The sequence below is a fragment of the Triticum aestivum genome, chromosome 1D (assembly GCF_018294505.1).
Source record: "Triticum aestivum cultivar Chinese Spring chromosome 1D, IWGSC CS RefSeq v2.1, whole genome shotgun sequence".
Lineage (NCBI taxonomy): Eukaryota > Viridiplantae > Streptophyta > Magnoliopsida > Poales > Poaceae > Triticum > Triticum aestivum.
Genome location: NC_057796.1, coordinates 475,201,737 through 475,222,836, shown reverse-complemented (window position 1 = coordinate 475,222,836; position 21,100 = coordinate 475,201,737). Strand labels below are relative to the sequence as shown.

General features: G+C 43.6%; 2 protein-coding genes across 2 annotated transcripts; one reads left to right on the top strand and one right to left on the bottom strand.

Moving 5' to 3' along the window:
* Positions 1-2,340: 2,340 nt before the first annotated feature.
* LOC100682487 (chlorophyll a-b binding protein of LHCII type 1) lies at positions 2,341-3,387 on the bottom strand. Its single transcript, XM_044595907.1, has one exon. It carries the CDS (start codon positions 3,289-3,291, stop codon positions 2,491-2,493), a length of 801 nt encoding a protein of 266 aa, XP_044451842.1. The 5' UTR covers positions 3,292-3,387; the 3' UTR covers positions 2,341-2,490.
* Positions 3,388-3,659: 272 nt separating this feature from the next.
* LOC123183159 (uncharacterized) lies at positions 3,660-6,070 on the top strand. The gene is made up of 2 exons (XM_044595906.1): positions 3,660-4,386; positions 4,518-6,070. Exons 1-2 carry the CDS (start codon positions 3,894-3,896, stop codon positions 5,846-5,848), a joined length of 1,824 nt encoding a protein of 607 aa, XP_044451841.1. The 5' UTR covers positions 3,660-3,893; the 3' UTR covers positions 5,849-6,070.
* The last annotated feature ends 15,030 nt before the right edge of the window (positions 6,071-21,100 follow it).

Below are 21,100 nucleotides of genomic sequence, written 5' to 3'. Positions count from 1 at the left end.
CGGAGGTTCCCTCGCGCCGGAGGCGCTGTGTCACACCACGAGGTACAACGCGCCGCACGAACCAGCACGCCGCACGACCAACACACACTTCGACCTATGCCCCCCTTCAAGATGTTTATGAAAATTAAACGAGCCGGAGGTTCCCTCGCGCCTGAGGCGCCGTGTCACACCACGAGGTACAACGCGCCGCACGACCAACACACACTTCGACCTATGCCCCCCCCTCAAGATGTTTATGAAAATTAAACGAGCCGAAAGCGAGCCGGAGGCGCTTTTCTTCAATTTAGTAAAGTTATACACCCGTGCCTCTCCTAGTGTTCACCTGTGGCTATAAAGAAGTCACACGATTGAACGATTCTGCAGACTGCCTTTTTACATTAAAAAGTTATTTTTTTTCTTTACTTGAAAGGTCACATTTGATAGTGTTGGTAGTCCCCGCCCGTAACTACCCCATAAATCTCCATTACCCGGAAATATAATGGGAACAAAAAGGGAAACGAGAAAGGGAAACAGGAAACCAACCGCGCGAACTGGTATTTTCTTTGTGTTTTCGCGCGGAAAGAGAAAAACAGAAAATTCTGGTAGTTCGAGGGTCAAACTGCAAAACGCACGAAACCACAAACCGGAAAGGGAAAACCGAGAACCAACCGCGCCAAGTGGTTTTCCCTCACGGGAGCGCTCCGCGCGCGACACTTGTCATGCGCGGAGTGCTCCCGAAGCGCTCCTTCGGAGCGCTCTTTAACTAGTTGCTCCCAAAAAAGCCCACTACGCCAAATAGCAGGCAGACTAATGGGCCTGGTGTGCCGGTGGGCCGGCCCGATTAGAAGCTGGGTCGTGCCTGGGCTGCAGGCTGCAGCATGCGGGCCGGCACGGCACGGCCCGTATACATCTCACAAATACACATTCACATTTTTGTTTTTGTTTATTCAAGATATATAATTTTCTGAGGGGCCAAGATTTGACAAGCGGTATAGTGCAAGGAGCAGTAAACAGCCTTTCCGACCAACTCAATATAACTTGCATGCAAATCCTTCATGAACCCCTCTGCAGATACCCGTACCCCCGTTTGTGCATGTGTAGCGCTTTTGTCTATCTATCTGATCCTGAGACGCTAAATGTTCTGATGAATCACACCGTCGTCGATCAATGGCTATCTACTCGATGTCGCTCACAACGGGCCTGTGCGCCCTATGCGTATGTGTATATAGTCCCGACTCTTGTTGCCATCGTTACGGTGGCTATAGCTTGGGCTCGCCTGATGAAGAAGACCCGCGGCGACACAGCGTGAGGACCTCACGGCATATATGTTCAGTCGAACTGTTCAAGAGTTGTATGCAGTATTGCTTTGTGATTTGGAGAGCAAGTTGTACTTTGTTGTGTGTGCTGCTACTACCATGTACTAGTCCACGTGCTATCAACTACCAGTAAAGGCAGTGCATGTATTGTAGCTACAAATTACCACTCCTCATGATTACAGTTTCCAGCAAGTGTGATTTGGTACCTAGTACTCCCTCCCTAAAGAAATATAAGAGTGATCTAAACGCTCTTATATCTGTTTACGGAGGAGTATGTGTCCGAGGATTATTGGGTGTTCAAACAACAGAAGCATCATATGTAATTACTGTACCGGCTGATGATGCCAAGTCAATTTTGTTCTTGACTTGCTGGTCTGAATATGTTTCTCTTTATATTCTTCTTCTCTGGAGCACGATTGTGGCGCCGTTTGAAATTTTGATTTGTTTTGCTGTACTGCTAATGCTATCTTTTACGCCGCATGCACCTCCACTGAATGTGTTGTCTGACTTGGCATCATACCCTTGCAGCCCATAAAAATCTTGTGATGCTAATTTAATTTTCTTCTAGTGACTCTCTAGGCCATGCATTTCTAGTTTCTTCAGTTTTGTGTCTTTAAGCCTTCAAATCTACATGCTTACTCTGTCATTTTCTGAAAGGTCCTCTTTTCCTTCAGGATTCCTGCTGCTTGTTAGGGTGGGCAACGTTCCTGAAAGTTCTGCTGCCTGCTTTAGCTTGCGACGTAGCTTCTCGCTGATGGATTCGCCATTCATGGACAGGTTCGTCAGATTGCCGTAGATTACTTAACGGTGGTTTCAAGTTCAACTTTCAGACAGATTATTGTTCTCCACTTGGAAAAAAAGTTCCTCTTGATTCTCGCCAAAGACATCTACTTTTACTGCAGTAAAGATCCACTGCCGCTGTATGATAAGCATCTACGTATACGTACTGAACTAAGAAACTAAAAGCCGATCGATTGCATGATCAGCTACCGGTTAATTAACATAGGTGATTGCATGCTCTGGTTGATCCTGAGAGATCATCAAGTCTAACAACAGTCTTTTGCATTCAACCTTCGTACTTTACATCATGCATGGTTGTAGTACAAACGAAACCCAGCTGCATGCATGCATGCGCACACTTGATCGCGTACGTACGCACGTGCACGGTCGGTTTCCAGACACAACACCTAGCAGCTTACTTGCCGGGCACGAAGTTGGTGGCGAAGGCCCAGGCGTTGTTGTTGACGGGGTCGGAGAGGTGGTCGGCGAGGTTCTCGAGGGGGCCCTTGCCGGTGACGATGGCCTGCACGAAGAAGCCGAACATGGAGAACATGGCGAGGCGGCCGTTCTTGATCTCCTTCACCTTGAGCTCCGCGAACGCCTCAGGGTCGTCGGCAAGGCCCAGGGGGTCGAAGCTGCCGCCGGGGTAGAGCGGGTCGACGATCTCGCCGAGCGGGCCGCCGGCGACGCGGTACCCCTCGACGGCGCCCATGAGCACGACCTGGCAGGCCCAGATGGCGAGGATGCTCTGCGCGTGGACCAGGCTGGGGTTGCCGAGGTAGTCGAGGCCGCCCTCGCTGAAGATCTGGGAGCCGGCCTTGAACCACACGGCCTCGCCGAACTTGACGCCGTTGCGGGCGAGCAGCTCGGGGAAGACGCAGCCGAGCGCGCCCAGCATGGCCCACCGGCAGTGGATCACCTCCAGCTCCCGGTTCTTGGCGAAGGTCTCGGGGTCGGCCGACAGCCCCGCGGTGTCCCACCCGTAGTCGCCGGGGAACTCGCCGGTGAGGTAGCTCGGGGGGTCGCCGGAGAGCGGGCCGAGGTAGAGCACGCGGTCGGACCCGTACCACGGGCTGCCGGACGACACCGGCTTGGCCTTGGCCGCGGTCTTGCGCATGGTGACGCGCGCCTCCCCGAAGAGCGCCGACGACGGCAGGTCCTTGACCGCCTTCCCGGCGAAGGACGAGGGGGAGAGCGCCATCGCGGTGGTCGCCATTGCTTCAAGAAGACTCGTGCGTGTCCGGCGTCCGTGCTCTCTGAGAGTGGGGCTGTGGTGGTGTATGGCGGGATGGTTTGAGAGGAGCGGCGGAGGCAGCTATTTAACCCGGCGGGAGGAAGGGGAAGGGGATGAGACGGCGGGGGCCAAAAAAATCTGGAGCTCGGACGCCATTGGCGTGGTGGATATCGCGGATGAGGTGGCGCGGCGGGAGCCTCAGGGTGGAGGGGACAGGTGTGGCTATGGCTCATGATCGCCGTGGAGGTTGGGCGATTGGGTGCTGTGGATTTTCTTGTGGTCGTGGGTTTTTCCACGGATTTCTTCAGATCACGGGCGTGCCCGGCTACTCACTCCACTTGGCAGTTGGCACTCGTCGCTGATAATTTCACAGGGGACGCAGACGTGAACGTAGCGCTCGTTCACGTGGAAGCGTCGGTTTTAGCCGTGACCCACGAGAAGCTGTGAAAAACGTAGGTGTTGTGAAGGGGATGGCAGATGTAGTTTTCACAGTGACGGTTGTTCTTATCCCAAGCTGGTTAACTGCAACTTGACATTTTTCGCAAACTTCTCAGTGGTATCCATCTGTTCAGGAAGCAAATTCTATGGCTCATCTCATCCATCATTTCTGTTCTATCTCTGGTCAAACTCCAAACTGGGCTAAATCTGCCATTCTTTTTAGTTCTCATCTTTTTAGTTCTCATGTTAGTCAAGCTACTATTCAGGAGATTAAGCAATTTTTTTCTGTTTCAAATTTGGATAGTAATTTCACCCATCTTGGTCATCCACTTATTCTTCCTGCTAAGAATAGAAGTGTTGCTTATAACTTTGTGCTTGACAAGTTTAAGAATAAACTGCCTGCTTATAAAGCCAATATGCTTTCTCATGCTGCTAGGTTGGAATTGATTCGTTCTGTTTTCTCAGCTATTCCTGTTTATTATATGGCTAACATTTTGTTCACTAAGAAGTTTCTTGCTAAGCTCACTGATGTCAGTAGGAATTTTTGGTGGACAGGTGTCAGGGAAAATGATTCAAGCAGGAGTCTTTGTCTTCGAGCATGGAAAGATATTTGCAATTCTAAAGAAGAAGGTGGCCTAGGTATAAGGAATTTGAAAGCGATTAATGAAAGTCTTGTTCTTGCAGCTGTTTGGAGAATTGCTTAATCCCCTTCCTCTCAGCTATATTTGGTCCTTCAGGCTAATATTTCCATGACTCTTCTATTTGGACAGCTACTCCTTACTCTCCTAAATCTGCTTTCTGGACCTCTGTTTTGAAAATGATGCCTAAGTTAAGAGCTCATTCTTTTTATCAATTGACACAAGGTAATATCTCAATCTGGAGTTCTCCTTGGTGCACTCTTTGGACTAGCATTCATGACTATCTTAATATTCAACAACCAAGTTTTATTTATCCTTCTTTAGTTAGGGATCTTTGGCTCCCTGGCCAAAAAAATTGGAATAATGGTTTAATACATTTACTTTTTCAGCAACCTATGGCTTCAGTCATTGCTCAAACTGATATCATTGATGATGACGGCCCAGATTTACTCTGTTGGAATCTGACACCTGATGGAATTTGTTCTTCCAAATCTGCTTATAAGCTTTGTTTGCAGGAAATTCATACAAATCCTAGAGATGCGCCTTCTGTATTATCTCTGGAGCTCAAGGACCTTCTCAAACTGGTCTGGAAACAAAAGCAGCTCATTCCTAGGGTGCAAACTTTTGCATGGAGGCTTCTTAGGAGAGCTTTACCTACAGGCTTGCGGGCAGGCCGTTTCTCTAATCATATCTCTCCCAACTGTTGTAGGTGTGGCATTCAAGAGGATGAGTTCCATTTATTTTCCCTATGTCCTTTTGCACGAGCTACTTGGTTTGATTCCCCTTGGTTCATTAGGTCGGATGTTTTAGTCCAAGGCCATGCTTCTATGCATTCCATTCTCATTGCCTTTCTTCGCATGGGACATCCATACGGTTCTATTTCAAACATTCTAAACTTCTTGTGGTGTCTTTGGAAGGCTAGAAATGATTATCTCTTTGATAGGAATAAGGCTCCTCCTCATCATGTGCACCTTGCCACTAAAGCTTTGTCTTCTGATGCTTATATTGATTTACCTCACTTGTCTCAGATGCAGGTGACACCACAAGTACAACTTCCTCTTGATCAGCTTCCTATGCAGGGACGAACTCTCCGGTCGGATTTGCTTGTTTCGGGCCCCAAAATTTACTCTGATGCAGCTTTCAGATCTCGGAAAGTTCCTAGTTTACCACAAGGAGAAATTGCAACGGGAGTGGGTATTTATATTTCCTTGGCTCAAGATCAAGTGAATGTGCAGATTCAAGCTTCTGCTCCTCCTACTACTTCTCCTCTACATGCTGAAGCTCTGGCTCTCTCTTTTGTTGCTCAAGTGGCTAGTAAGCTCAATATTCTTCGACCAACATTTCTCATGGATTTCCTCTCACTATCGTCGGTGGCTGCTATTGGAAGGATAGTAGAATCTACCACTCCTTGGTGCATTAGGAAGCCTTTGGCTACTTTCTTCAACCATGCTACCAATCTGTAGCCTCAAGTCTTTCATATTTCCAGAGAAATAAATGGCATAGCACACAATGTAGCTCAACAGGTTTTACATCAATGTGTTCAACCTGAAGTTTGTTGTTTTGCTTCAGCTCATAGGCATACTTCATGTGCTGTTGTATCTCTTCTTTCCAACTTTCAGGATCAGGAGTTTGTAATTCACACTGTACATTGTTACTGAGCTCAATGAATTTGGCGCTTCGAGCGCCTTTTGTTGTTCAAAAAAAACTCGTACACTCTTTTTTTTGTAGGGAAGTAAAGAGTTGCCTCGATATTGTTCCTGATGTTTTGCATCTCCAATTTGAGACCCCCTCGAGGCACCGTATGCATTCTTAGTTGACTGGTCAATGGAGATTAGGCAGAAAGCTAATAACCTACATCTAGGTACTAATCTTGACGTGGTGTCTTGGTCCTTGACTACTACTGTAGCAAGTTGTTCTCTACTAAATCTGTCTATTCCAATATTGGAAAAGATGTTTCTAGGGCACATCATGAGTGGATTTGGAATTTTGATCCCTCACTCAACCAAATTTGTAAAACAAAAATACAAGAAGTGAAAGGAATTTAATCACGGATCAATTTGATTCTTCTATTTGATTAAAATTTATTACTTACCGCTTTCTTTTATTTGGATATGGGGTCAAGAGAAACGATTTAGTTTTTATTTCACAAGCGGGTATAGCGGATCCTATATTCGTGTATACAATATACAGAGATATGTCGAAAAGGTACTTCCTTTTATCTGAATCTTTATGTGGCAGCTCTTTCAAGATTTAATTTCTAACTATGTTTAACAAGAGAAAGTGTTGTTAGACATAACCCTATAAGGTTGAAATAATAGGATCTTAGATCTCTTAACTAGAACACCATTTAAATAGAATATTAGTGACTAACTGTGATTGGCATATGGACTCATAGAGGATTGCCCATGATGTCTGCACCTTGGGGCCTTAGGGTAGATGGTAGCAGGAAGCCGCTGGAACAGCCCACTGGTGGCTGGCGATGGAGACGGTCTTGTGAGTCCCCGTTAACGCACTTTTAGGATCGGTTGTTAGGAGTTGGGGGTGGGGGCATACGTACGCAAGTCATCATCCCTAGATGGGAAGGACCTCCTCCTTTTATATTTGACACTACGTGGATGCTACGTCTTGAGTTTGCGTTGTTTTTTTCCTTGAAGAGGAAAGGGTGATGCAGCAAAGTAGAGATAAGTATCTCCCCCAGTTAAGAACCAAGGTATCAATCCAGTAGGAGGAACACACAAGTACCCAATAGATGCACCTGCACAAACTAACAAACACTTGCACACAACGCGAAAAAGGGATTGTCAACCCCTTTATGGTCACTAGTAAGAGTGAGATCTGAAAAAGATAGATATAAAAGATAAGTAAAAGGCAAAATAAATTACAGCAAGGTATTTTGGGGTTTTTGGTTTTATAGATCTGAAAATATATGATGGAAAATAGACCGGGGGGCATAGGTTTCACTAGAGGCTTATCTCTTGAATAAAGCATACGGTGGATAAACAAATTACTGTTGAGCAATTGATAGAAAAGCGCAAAGTTATGACTATATCTAAGGCAATGATCATGAATATAGGCATCATGTCCATGACAAGTAGACCGACTCCTGCCTGCATCTACTACTATTAATTCACACATCGACCACTATCCGGCATGCATCTAGTGAATTAAGTTAACAAGAACGGAGTAACGCCTTAAGCAAAATGACATAATGTAGAGGGATAGATCCAATCAATATGGTAAAACCCCCCATCTTTTTATCCTTAATGGCAACAATAGAAATACGTGCCTCGCTACCCCTTCTGTCACTGGGTGAGGACACCGCAAGATTAAACCCATCACAAAGCACCTCTCTCATTGCAAGAAAAACCAATCTAGTTGGCCAAACCAAATCGATGGATCGGAGAGAAATACAAAGCTATCTTAATCATGCATAAACGAGTTCAGAGAATACTTAAATAATATTCATAGATAATCTGATCATAAATCCACAATTCATCGGATCTCAACAAACACACCGCAAAAGAAGATTACATCGAATAGATCTCCAAGAATATCGAGGAGAACATTGTATTGAAGATCAAAGAGAGAGAAGAAGTCATCTAGCTACTAGCTATGGGCCCATAGGTCTGTGGTAAACTACTCACACATCATCGGAAGGGCAGCAAGGTTGATGTAGAGGCCCTCCGTGATCGAATCCCCCTCAGGCAGAGTACCGGAAAAGGCCCCAAGATGGGATCTCACGAGAATAGAAGCTTGCGGCGGCGGAAAAGTATTTTTGGTGTGCCCTCTGATGTAAGGGGAATATTTCGGTATTTATGGAGCTGGAATTAGGGTTAGAAGACTTGCAAGGGGCCCACAAGCCTAGGTCCCCCCCCCCTTGTGGCCTCCTCGTGGGTCTTCTGGCCTCCTCTCGAAGCTTCGTAGTTGTCTTCTGGTCCAAGAAAAGTCCTCAAAAAGTTTCGTTCCGTTTGGTATTGATTTTTTGTAAAAGACAAAAACAAGAAAAAACAGCAACTGGCATTGGGCACTAGGTTAGTAGGTTAGTCCCAAAAAATGATATAAAATAGCACCATAATGCATATGAAACATTCAAGATGGATAATGTCATAGCATGGAACAATAAAAAATTATAGATACGTTGGAGACGTATTAGTGGACCATAGACCGAAACCAAAAGTAAGTTATTGGTGCCTCCGATCTGAGCACAATCGTTCGGGGAGGAGACTTTGTCTCCCATATTTTCTCTCGGTTAACAACAACATGAGATCAATTTCAACATTCTTCCCTTGATAGTATGCTCAACAAACATCATAAGCCACTCTCAATAGAAATAATATACCAAAGTAAGGTGTTGCAATGACAGATGAAGTGTCACTTAACCTCAATACTTATAGTATATCATCTACCTCAAAATGGAATACATAATACTTTATGGGAGTTGGTTTATTTGATGGTCCTAAATTTCCAGGATCAAAAAGCTTCCCTAACCCATGCCGACAACCTTATCATAGAAGGGTAAATGCTAAGCCTTACTTAGAGGAACCTCAAAAACTTACAAATCAAACATCGTATGTTTGATCATGAACTCTATATTTCACAACAATGACATAATGCCAGTGGTTTTGGCAATACCAATTGTCTAGTTGTTACTCGCATAGAGAACTGCATGTTCATGATCGAAGTAAGTCATTTAAGTATGTTGTCTACCACAGTACCACTACCATTTCGGGAATAAGATTCCTTTGACAAACAACTTGCCCGATAGCCTCTTAACATGCCATGAATTCGTTTGCATCATTGATTATTTCATGATTTTCCTTTATGAGCTCCTCGGCGAATCTCCTCATGCAACATTGTAGATGTAACTTTACATGGAAGTCCTCATATCTACACATCTTGCCAAACCAATGTCTGATTAACCCACAAATTTGAGGTTATCAAACTCGTTATGAGTGAGCATGTTATCTTTATTGCCTTGCATATACTGCAAAAACTCGATATCGGCTCTCCAGTGGTCTAGTTCTGGATTAAACACATTTTTTTACCAAATATCCTGATTGTAAATAAGTGGGCGCGGTGATACTTTAATGCATGGCGCTTCTAATAGCTGAAGCATAAGGAACCGACATTACCTGATCAGTTTAAATGGTTCCTCAAACACTTAAATGTCCAACTTTATTGCCCTCGACTTTAGGAGCAACTGAGATAGAGCACTAATGCACAATGTGTTCCTTTTTGGCTCCATCGATGTATTCCATCATAGTAGGGCTTATAATCCTCTTGGACTTATGTCTCGGTGATTCTCCATACATTTAATGCATGAAAAATCACCAAGATGCTATATGTCACTATTGGGAGACAGAAAATTCTTGGTTTAGCCAGTGAGTTTTCATCTACATAATGTAGTGAACTTACTCCCCCAGACTTAAGGTACCATTGTATAAATGTTTGACTTAGTTCATAAAATTAATTATTTACACAACATGCCTTATGTTACCTTTCTTTCATGAAAAAACCTTCTAGCTGAGACACGTAAAACATTGTTTAAGCCAACATAAAAACATGACATGAGCATCATGACAATTCCATAAATAAAATATGTCATCACAACAAATCTCCTCTCTCTTTACTATGAGCATTTTGGCTACAATCCTTTAACCTTTCGAGTTTTCCCTTAGCGTAGAACGTAAGTGGGGATTGTCTAGATTTTCGCTAGTGGGGATTGTCTTTATAAAATATATAGATTTGCATCACTGTAGGGCGGATGGTGGAGAAGAACTTAATGTAGTGTGACACGTTATTACAAACAATGTTTGGTCAGAAATATAATCATACGCCACATGTTACATTAATATCATAATCGACATTAGACTGGCAAAATTTCCAGTTTAGCATCAATGTGTGCTTCATATTATTCATAAGGCGGTAAGTACACATAAATAAACCATGATAAAAGGAGTTAGAACATTAGTGTGATTTCATTCATTCTTCTATAAATAAAATTTGTTGCATCTTAATCAAAGAATTAGCCTTAGTGTGTGCTTTTCATACACTCTCCAAACAAGAGTCCTTGTTAGTTCCATCTTAATTAGAAAAAATTATATGCGATTGGATTGGCCCCCCTACACGACAGATTTGGACTACTAGGAACAAAGTTATCTTTGATAAATTTGTGATGGATCGCCATTGGAGGGCATTTACTCTAGGTGTTTGTTTCTTCTTCTTCTTTCATGGACATGTCTGTGGAAGAAATAGGACAGATCTAGCCTAAAGGATGGGAAGGCCAAGTTTATGCATAAGGAGATGACGTTGAGGCATGGGAAGCCGGTAGAAGTGTTGGGAGTGAGCACCTGAACCGTAGAGCGAGTGACTCGTTGATGATCAATGCCGCATGCCTTGTGCCTATGTTGTGGAGGCTTCTCTTGAATATTGTGATAATTTTCTTCTTGATATGTAATAAGTTGGGTGTGACACTATGCTTTCGTGCTATCAGTGTTTTGTTGCTTGTAATGGATGAAGACTATGAGCTCTAATGGTGTACGGGACTTAGCACATTTTTTTGAAAGAATCAATATGGTAGTGTGGACATTCACGACAAGTTTCTATTAGTGCACCAGCTCACTATTCCTTCTCTTTCTCTCTCACTATTTGTAACAATCATGTCTTTTGAGTTGTGCCTAACGGAAAAGGGTTTAATCTGGTTGGAGAAAGTGAAGTACCACTTGTCAAAAGTACATTTTCTACACTTAATATTTGTTGTAAAGTATGCAATTGAAGTATATATGCATAGGTAAACTGAATTCATGCATCAACTTTATCTGATACCAATTAATTTGTTGAAGAGTCTGCATAAAACTTATTCCAGTTTATAAACAATATGCGAGGTTTATATCAATTCAGGTACCTCCACTTTGTTTTGGTCTGATCCTTGAGAGATGTTTCTTTGGTAAACTCTTGGCCTCACATGTTTTCATTTGACATCAACTATAATTGCTACGTTAGGGATATAGGGTCAGCTATTCACCTAGCAGGTTGTTTCTGTTGGGGAACGTAGTAATTTCAAAAAAATTCCTACGCACACGCAAGATCATGGTGATGCATAGCAACGAGAGGGGAGAGTGTTGTCCACGTACCCTCGTAGACCGACAGCGGAAGCGTTATCACAACGCGGTTGATGTAGTCGTACGTCTTCACGATCCGACCGATCAAGTACCGAACGCACGGCACCTCCGAGTTCTACACACATTCAGCTCGATGACGTCCCTCGAACTCCGATCCAGCCGAGTGTTGAGGGAGAGTTTCGTCAGCACGACGGCGTGGTGACGATGATGATGTTCCACCGACGCAGGGCTTCGCCTAAGCTCCGCAACGGTATTATCGAGGTGTAATATGGTGGAGGGGGGCACCGCACACGGCTAAGAGATCTCAAGGATCAATTGTTGTGTCTCTGGGGTCCCCCCTGCCCCCGTATATAAAGGAGCAAGGGGGAGGCAGCCGGCCAAGGGGAGAGGCGCGCCATAGGGGGGAGTCCTACTCCCACCGGGAGTAGGACTCCTCCTTTCCTTGTGGGAGTAGGAGAAGGGAAGGGGGAAGGAGAAAGAAGGAAGGGTGCGCCCCCCTTCCCTAGTCCAATTCGGACCAGACCATGGGGAGGGGTGCAGCCACCTTTTGAGGCCTTTCTCTCCTTTCCCGTATGGCTCATTAAGGCCCAATACGAATTCCCGTAACTCTCCGGTACTCCGAAAAATACCCGAATCACTCGGAACCTTTTCGAAGTCCGAATATAGTCGTCCAATATATCGATTTTTACGCCTCGACCATTTCGAGACTCCTCGTCATATCCCCGATCTCATCCGGGACTCCGAACTCCTTCGGTACATCAAAACTCAATAAAACTGTCATCGTAACGTTAAGCGTGCGGACCCTACGGGTTCGAGAACTATGTAGACATGACCGAGACACGTCTCCGGTCAATAACCAATAGCGGGACCTAGATGCCCATATTGGCTCCCACATATTCTACGAAGATCTTTATCGGTCAGACCGCATAACAACATACGTTGTTCCCTTTGTCACCGGTATGTTACTTGCCCGAGATTTGATCGTCGGTATCTCGATACCTAGTTCAATCTCGTTACCGGCAAGTCTCTTTACTCGTTCCGTAACACATCATCCCGCAACTAACTCATTAGTCACAATGCTTGCAAGGCTTATAGTGATGTGCATTACCGAGTGGGCCCAGAGATACCTCTCCGACAATCGGAGTGACAAATCCTAATCTCGAAATACGCCAACCCAACAAGTACCTTCGGAGACACCTATAGAGCACCTTTATAATCACCCAGTTACGTTGTGACGTTTGGTAGCACACAAAGTGTTCCTCCGGTAAACGGGAGTTGCATAATCTCATAGTCATAGGAACATGTATGAGTCATGAAGAAAGCAATAGCAACATACTAAACGATCGAGTGCTAAGCTAACGGAATGGGTCAAGTCAATCACATCATTCTCCTAATGATGTGATCCCGTTAATCAAATGACAACTCATGTCTATGGCTAGGAAACATAACCATCTTTGATCAACGAGCTAGTCAAGTAGAGGCATACTAGTGACACTCTGTTTGTCTATGTATTCACACATGTATCAAGTTTCCGGTTAATACAATTCTAGCATGAATAATAAACATTTATCATGATATAAGGAAATAAATAATAACTTTATTATTGCCTCTAGGGCATATTTCCTTCAGTCTCCCACTTGCACTAGAGTCAATAACTAGTTCACATCGCCATGTGATTTAACATCAATAGTTCACATCACCATGTGATTAACACCCATAGTTCACATCGTCATGTGACCAACACCCAAAGGGTTTACTAGAGTCGGTAATCTAGTTCACATCGCTATGTGATTAACACCCAAAGAGTACTACTGTGTGATCATGTTTTGCTTGTGAGATAATTTTAGTCAACGGGTCTGTCACATTCAGATCCGTAAGTATTTTGCAAATTTCTATGTCTACAATGCTCTGCACGGAGCTACTCTAGCTAATTGCTCCCACTTTCAATATGTATCTAGACCGAGACTTAGAGTCATCTAGATTAGTGTCAAAACTTGCATCGACGTAACCCTTTACGATGAACCTTTTGTCACTTCCATAATCGAGAAACATATCCTTATTCCACTAAGAATAATTTTGACCGCTATCCAGTGATCTACTCCTAGATCACTATTGTACTCCCTTGCCAAAATCAGTGTAGGGTATACAATAGATCTGGTACACAGCATGGCATACTTTATAGAACCTATGGCCGAGGCATAGGGAATGACTTTCATTCTTTTTCTATCTTCTGCCGTGGTCGGGCTTTGAGTCTTACTCAATTTCACAGCATGTAACACAGGCAAGAAACTCTTTCTTTGACTGTTCCATTTTGAACCACTTCAAAATCTTGTTAAGGTATGTACTCATTGAAAAAACTTATCAAGCGTCTTGATCTATCTCTATACATCTTGATGCTCAATATGTAAGCAGCTTCACCGAGGTCTTTCTTTGAAAAACTCCTTTCAAACACTCCTTTATGCTTTGCAGAATAATTCTACATTATTTCCGATCAACAATATGTCATTCACATATACTTATCAGAAATGTTGTAGTGCTCCCACTCACTTTCTTGTAAATACAGGCTTCACCGCAAGTCTGTATAAAACTATATCCTTTGATCAACTTATCAAAGCGTATATTCCAACTCCGAGATGCTTGCACCAGTCCATAGATGGATCGATGGAGCTTGCATATTTTGTTAGCACCTTTAGGATTGACAAAACCTTCTGGTTGCATCATATACAACTCTTCTTTAATAAATCCATTAAGGAATGCAGTTTTGTTTATCCATTTGCCAGATTTCATAAAATGCGGCAATTGCTAACATGATTCGGACAGACTTAAGCATCGCTACGGGTGAGAAGGTCTCATCGTAGTCAATCCCTTGAACTTGTCAAAAACCTTTCGCAACAAGTCGAGCTTTATAGACAGTAACATTACCGTCAGCGTCAGTCTTCTTCTTGAAGATCCATTTATTTTCAATGGCTTGCCGATCATCGGGCAAGTCAACCAAAGTCCATACTTTGTTCTTCATACATGGATCTCATCTCAGATTTCATGGCTTCAAGCCATTTTGCGGAATCTGGGTTCACCATCGCTTCTTCATAGTTCGTAGGTTCGTCATGGTCTAGTAACATAACATCCAGAACAGGATTACCGTACCACTCTGGTGCGGATCTTACTCTGGTTTACCTACGAGGTTTGGTAGTAACTTGATCTGAAGTTACATGATCATCATCATTAACTTCCTCACTAATTGGTGTAGGAGTCACAGGAACAGATTTCTGTGATGAACTACTTTCCAATAAGGGAGCAAGTACAGTTACCTCATCAAGTTCTACTTTCCTCCCACTCACTTCTTTCGAGAGAAACTCCTTCTCTAGAAAGGATCCATACTAAGCAACGAATGTCTTGCCTTCGGATCTGTGATAGAAGGTGTACCCAACTGTCTCCTTTGGGTATCCTATGAAGACACATTTCTCCGATTTGGGTTTGAGCTTATCAGGATGAAACTTTTTCACATAAGCATCGCAACCCCAAACTTTAAGAAACGACAACTTTGGTTTCTTGCCAAACCACAGTTCATAAGGCGTCGTCTCAACGAATTTTGATGGTGCCCTATTTAACGTGAATGTAGCTGTCTCTAATGCATAACCCCAAAACGATAGTGGTAAATTGGTAAGAGACATCATAGATTGCACTATATCCAATAAAGTACGGTTATGACGTTCGGACACACCATTATGCTATGGTGTTCCAGGTGGCATGAATTTGTGAAACTATTCCACATTGTTTTAATTGAAGACCAAACTCGTAACTCAAATATTTGTCTCCGCGATCAGATCGTAGAAACTTTATTTTCTTGTTACAATGATTTCCGCTTCACTCTGAAATTATATGAACTTTTCAAATGTTTCAGATTTCTGTTTTCATTAAGTAGATATACCCATATCTGCTCAAATCATCTGTGAAGGTCAGAAAATAATGATACCTGCTACGAGCCTCAATATTCATCGGGCCACATACATCTATATGTATGATTTCCAACAAATCTGTTGCTCTCTCGATAGTTCCGGAGAACGGCGTTTTAGTCATCTTGCCCATGAGGCACGGATCGCAAGCATCAAGTGATTCATAATCAAGTGATTACAAAATCCCATCAGTATGGAGTTTCTTCATGCGCTTTACACCAATATGACCTAAACGGCAGTGCCACAAATAAGTTGCACTATCATTATTAACTTTGCATCTTTTGGCTTCAATATTATGATTATGTGTATCACTACGATCGAGATCCAACAAACCATTTTCGTTGGTGTGTATGACCATAGAAGGTTTTTATTCATGTAGACAGAACAACAATTGTTCTCTAACTTAAATGAATAAACGTATTGCAAAAAACATGATCAAATCATTTTCATGCTCAACGCAAACACCAAATAACACTTATTTAGTTTCAACACTAATCCCGAAAGTACAGGGAGTGTACGATGATGACCATATCAATCTTGGAACTACTTCCAACACACATCGTCACCTCTCCTTTTACTAGTCTCTGTTTATTCTGCAACTCCCGTTTCGAGTTACTACTCTTAGCAACTGAACCAGTATCAAATACCGAGGGGTTGCTATAAACACTAGTAAAGTACATATCAATAACATGTATATCCAATATACCTTTGTTCACTTTGCCATCCTTCTTATCCACCAAATAGTTGGGGTAGTTCTGCTTCCAGTGACCAGTCCCTTTGCAGTAGAAGCACTTAGTCTCAGGCTTAGGACCAGACTTAGGCTTCTTCACTTGAGCAGCAACTTGCTTGCCGTTCTTCTTGAAGTTCCCCTTCTTCCCTTTGCCCTTTTCTTGAAACTAGTGGTCTTGTTAACCATCAACACTTGATGTTTTTCTTGATTTCTACCTTCGTCTATATCAGCATCACGAAGAGCTCGGGAATTACTTTCGTCATCCCTTGCATACTTTAGTTCATCACGAAGTTCTACTAACTTGGTGATGGTGACTAGAGAATTCTGTCAATCACTATTTTATCTGGAAGATTAACTCCCACTTGATTCAAGCGATTATAGTACCCAGACAATCTGAGCACATGCTCACTAGTTGAGCGATTCTCCTCCATATTTTAGCTACAGAACTTGTTGGAGACTTCATATCTCTCAACTCGGGTATTTGCTTGAAATATTAACTTCAACTCCTGGAACATCTTATATGGTCCATGACGTTCAAAACGTCTTTGAAGTCCCGATTCTAAGCCATTAAGCATGGTGCACTAAACTATCAAGTAGTCATCATATTGAGCTAGCCAAACGTTCATAACATCTGCATCTGCTCCTGCAATAGGTCTGTCACCTAGCGGTGCATCAAGGACATAATTCTTCTGTGCAGCAATGAGGATAATCCTCAGATCACGGATCCAATCCGCAGCTTTGCTACTAACATCTTTCAACATAATTTTTCTCTAGGAACATATCAAAAATAAATACAGGGAAGCAACAACGCGAGCTATTGATCTACAACATAATTTGCAAAAATACTATCAGGACTAAGTTCATGATAAATTTAAGTTCAATTAATCATATTACTTAAGAACTCCCACTTAGATAGACATCTCTCTAATCATCTAAGTGATTACGTGATCCAAAGCAACTAAACCATGTCCGATTAACACGTGAGATGGAGTAGTTTCAATGGTGAACATCACTATGTTGATCATATCTACTATATGATTCACGTTCGACCTTTCGGTCTCTGTGTTCTGAGGCCATATCTGTATATGCTAGGCTCGTCAAGTTTAACCTGAGTATTCCGCGTGTGCAACTGTTTTGCACCCGTTGTATTTGAACGTAGAGCCTATCACACCCGATTAACACGTGGTGTCTCAGCACGAAGAACTTTTGCAACGGTGCATACTCAGGGAGAACACTTTTATCTTGAAATTTTAGTGAGAGATCATCTTATAATGCTACCGTCAAACAAAGCAAGATAAGATGCAGAAAGGATTAACATCACATGCAATCAATATAAGTGATATGATATGGCCATCATCATCTTGTGCTTGTGATCTCCATCTCCGAAGCACCGTGCTTGTGATCTCCATCTCCGAAGCACCGTCATGATCACCATCGTCACCGGCGCGACACCTTGATCTCCATCGTAGCATCGTTGTCGTCTCGCCAACTTATTGCTTTTACGACTATCGCTACCGCTTAGTGATAAAGTAAAACTATTACATGGCGATTGCATCTCATACAATAAAGCGACAACCATATGGCTCCTGCCAGTTGCCGATAACTCGGTTACAAAACATGATCATCTCATACAACACATTATATCACATCATGTCTTGACCATATCACATCACAACATGCCCTGCAAAAACAAGTTAGACGTCCTCTACTTTGTTGTTGCATGTTTTACGTGGCTGCTACGGGCTTAGCAAGAACCGTTCTTACCTACGCATCAAAACCACAACGATAGTTTGTCAAGTTGGTGCTGTTTTAACCTTCGCAAGGACCGGGCGTAGCCACACTCGGTTCAACTAAAGTGAGAGAGACAAACACCCGCCAGTCACCTTTAAGCAACGAGTGCTCCGAACGGTGAAACCAGTCTCGCGTAAGCGTACGCGTAATGTCAGTCCGGGCCGCTTCATCTCACAATACCGCTGAACCAAAGTATGACATGCTGGTAAGCAGTATGACTTATATCGCCCACAACTCACTTGTGTTCTACTCGTGCATAGCATCAACGCATAAAACCAGGCTCGGATGCCACTGTTGGGGAACGTAGTAATTTCAAAAAAAATCCTACGCACACGCAAGATCATGGTGATGCATAGCAACGAGAGGGGAGAGTGTTGTCCACGTACCCTCGTAGACCGACAGCGGAAGCGTTATCACAACGCGGTTGATGTAGTCGTACGTCTTCACGATCCGACCGATCAAGTACCGAACGCACGGCACCTCCGAGTTCTACACACGTTCAGCTCGATGACGTCCCTCGAACTCCGATCCAGCCGAGTGTTGAGGGAGAGTTTCGTCAGCACGACGAAGTGGTGACGATGATGATGTTCCACCGACGCAGGGCTTCGCCTAAGCTCCGCAACGGTATTATCGAGGTGTAATATGGTGGAGGGGGGCACCGCACACGGCTAAGAGATCTCAAGGATCAATTGTTGTGTCTCTGGGGTGCCCCCCTGCCCCCGTATATAAAGGAGCAAGGGGGAGGCAGCCGGCCAAGGGGAGAGGCGCGCCATAGGGGGAAGTCCTACTCCCACCGGGAGTAGGACTCCTCCTTTCCTTGTGGAAGTAGGAGAAGGGAAGGGGGAAGGAGAAAGAAGGAAGGGTGCGCCCCCCTTCCCTAGTCCAATTCGGACCAGACCATGGGGAGGGGTGCGGCCACCTTTTGAGGCCTTTCTCTCCTTTCCCGTATGGCCCATTAAGGCCCAATACGAATTCCCGTAACTCTCCGGTACTCCGAAAAATACCCGAATCACTCGGAACCTTTTCGAAGTCCGAATATAGTCGTCCAATATATCGATTTTTACGTCTCGGCCATTTCGAGACTCCTCGTCATATCCCCGATCTCATCCGGGACTCCGAACTCCTTCAGTACATCAAAACTCAATAAAACTGTCATCGTAACGTTAAGCGTGCGGACCCTACGGGTTCGAGAACTATGTAGACATGACCGAGACACGTCTCCGGTCAATAACCAATAGCGGGACCTGGATGCCCATATTGGCTCCCACATATTCTACGAAGATCTTTATCGGTCAGACCGCATAACAACATACGTTGTTCCCTTTGTCACAGTATGTTACCTGCCCGAGATTTGATCGTCGGTATCTCGATACCTAGTTCAATCTCGTTACCGGCAAGTCTCTTTACTCGTTCCGTAACACATCATCCCGCAACTAACTCATTAGTCACAATGCTTGCAAGGCTTATAGTGATGTGCATTACCGAGTGGGCCCAGAGATACCTCTCCGACAATCGGAGTGACAAATCCTAATCTCGAAATACGCCAACCCAACAAGTACCTTCGGAGACACCTGTAGAGCACCTTTATAATCACCCAGTTACGTTGTGACGTTTGGTAGCACACAAAGTGTTCCTCTGGTAAACGGGAGTTGCATAATCTCATAGTCATAGGAACATGTATGAGTCATGAAGAAAGCAATAGCAACATACTAAACGATCGAGTGCTAAGCTAACGGAATGGGTCAAGTCAATCACATCATTCTCCTAATGATGTGATCCCGTTAATCAAATGACAACTCATGTCTATGGCTAGGAAACATAACCATCTTTGATCAACGAGCTAGTCAAGTAGAGGCATACTAGTGACACTCTGTTTGTCTATGTATTCACACATGTATCAAGTTTCCGGTTAATACAATTCTAGCATGAATAATAAACATTTATCATGATATAAGGAAATAAATAATAACTTTATTATTGCCTCTAGGGCATATTTCTTTCAGTTTCATCTTCCCTTGTGTGAGGAGGCCTATGCTCCGTTTATGCAACTACAAGTTTGGAGAGACCAGGTTGTTCATCCCGTCAATAAAGATATTTGGAGTTACCTAGCTGCCCATGCACTTCTAGTGTTGCCAAAGCATATAAGGCTCTAATTGGTTCTAGTAATCACATCCAAGCAACTGAATGGGTTTAGAAAGGGTTTTTCCATATGAAACACAAAGTTTTCTTCTACTTGTTGGCAAATAATAGATTAAACACTAGAGCATTGTTGCAAAGGAAAAAAGATTAATCATTCTTGATTACACCTGTGGCATGCATGGAATGTACACTTTGAAAACTAGAGACAACTCTTCGTTGACTGCCCATTTGCCAACCACCGTTGGACTTATATTTTTCCCACATTGGATCCACCTCATGGAAGTATTTAAAAAATTATCAAGCATTTCAAGGGGATGATGGCAATTCCTTTCACCAAAGATCTTCATTCTCATTGCTTGGGCTATGTGGTTGATAAGGAATAATTTAATTCTTAAAGGTATCAACTGAGCTTATACAATTGTAGAAGAAAGTTCAAGAAGAAATCAAGCTCTGCACAAAAAGGAAGAAAATTTGTAATCGTCAAAAATTCCACATTCCACTAAATCAACGCTTTGTAACACCCTCCTTTCTTAGTAATATGCAGCGAGAGAAATCATGATGTTTTACGGAAAAAGCACCCAACCATTTGTGATGCAACTTCCACACAACCACAATATGGACCCAAAGGTGGCCATCCGGGCCGAACATCACAGGCTGGTCTGGTAGCACGCGCGCACGGCACATAGCAGGCTCGACCCACCATAGGACTAAACGGGCCATGCCTAGGCCGCGACACATTGTGTATCATGCTCGTTCGCTTAGGCGAGGCGCTCGTGGCAAGCATGACACAACCGATTAGTAGCAAACTGCACTTTTTAAAGATTTTTATGTATTTTTCTTTTTTAAAATAATTGGGCCAAAATGGCCCGCGGGTCATGGTCCATAAAGGCCACATGTGCCCTGCTCGACCCGTTTGGTTAATGGTGATGTCTCGCTTGATGCGGGATAGTAGCACGTCTCGCTTCAAAATGCGCCAGATGG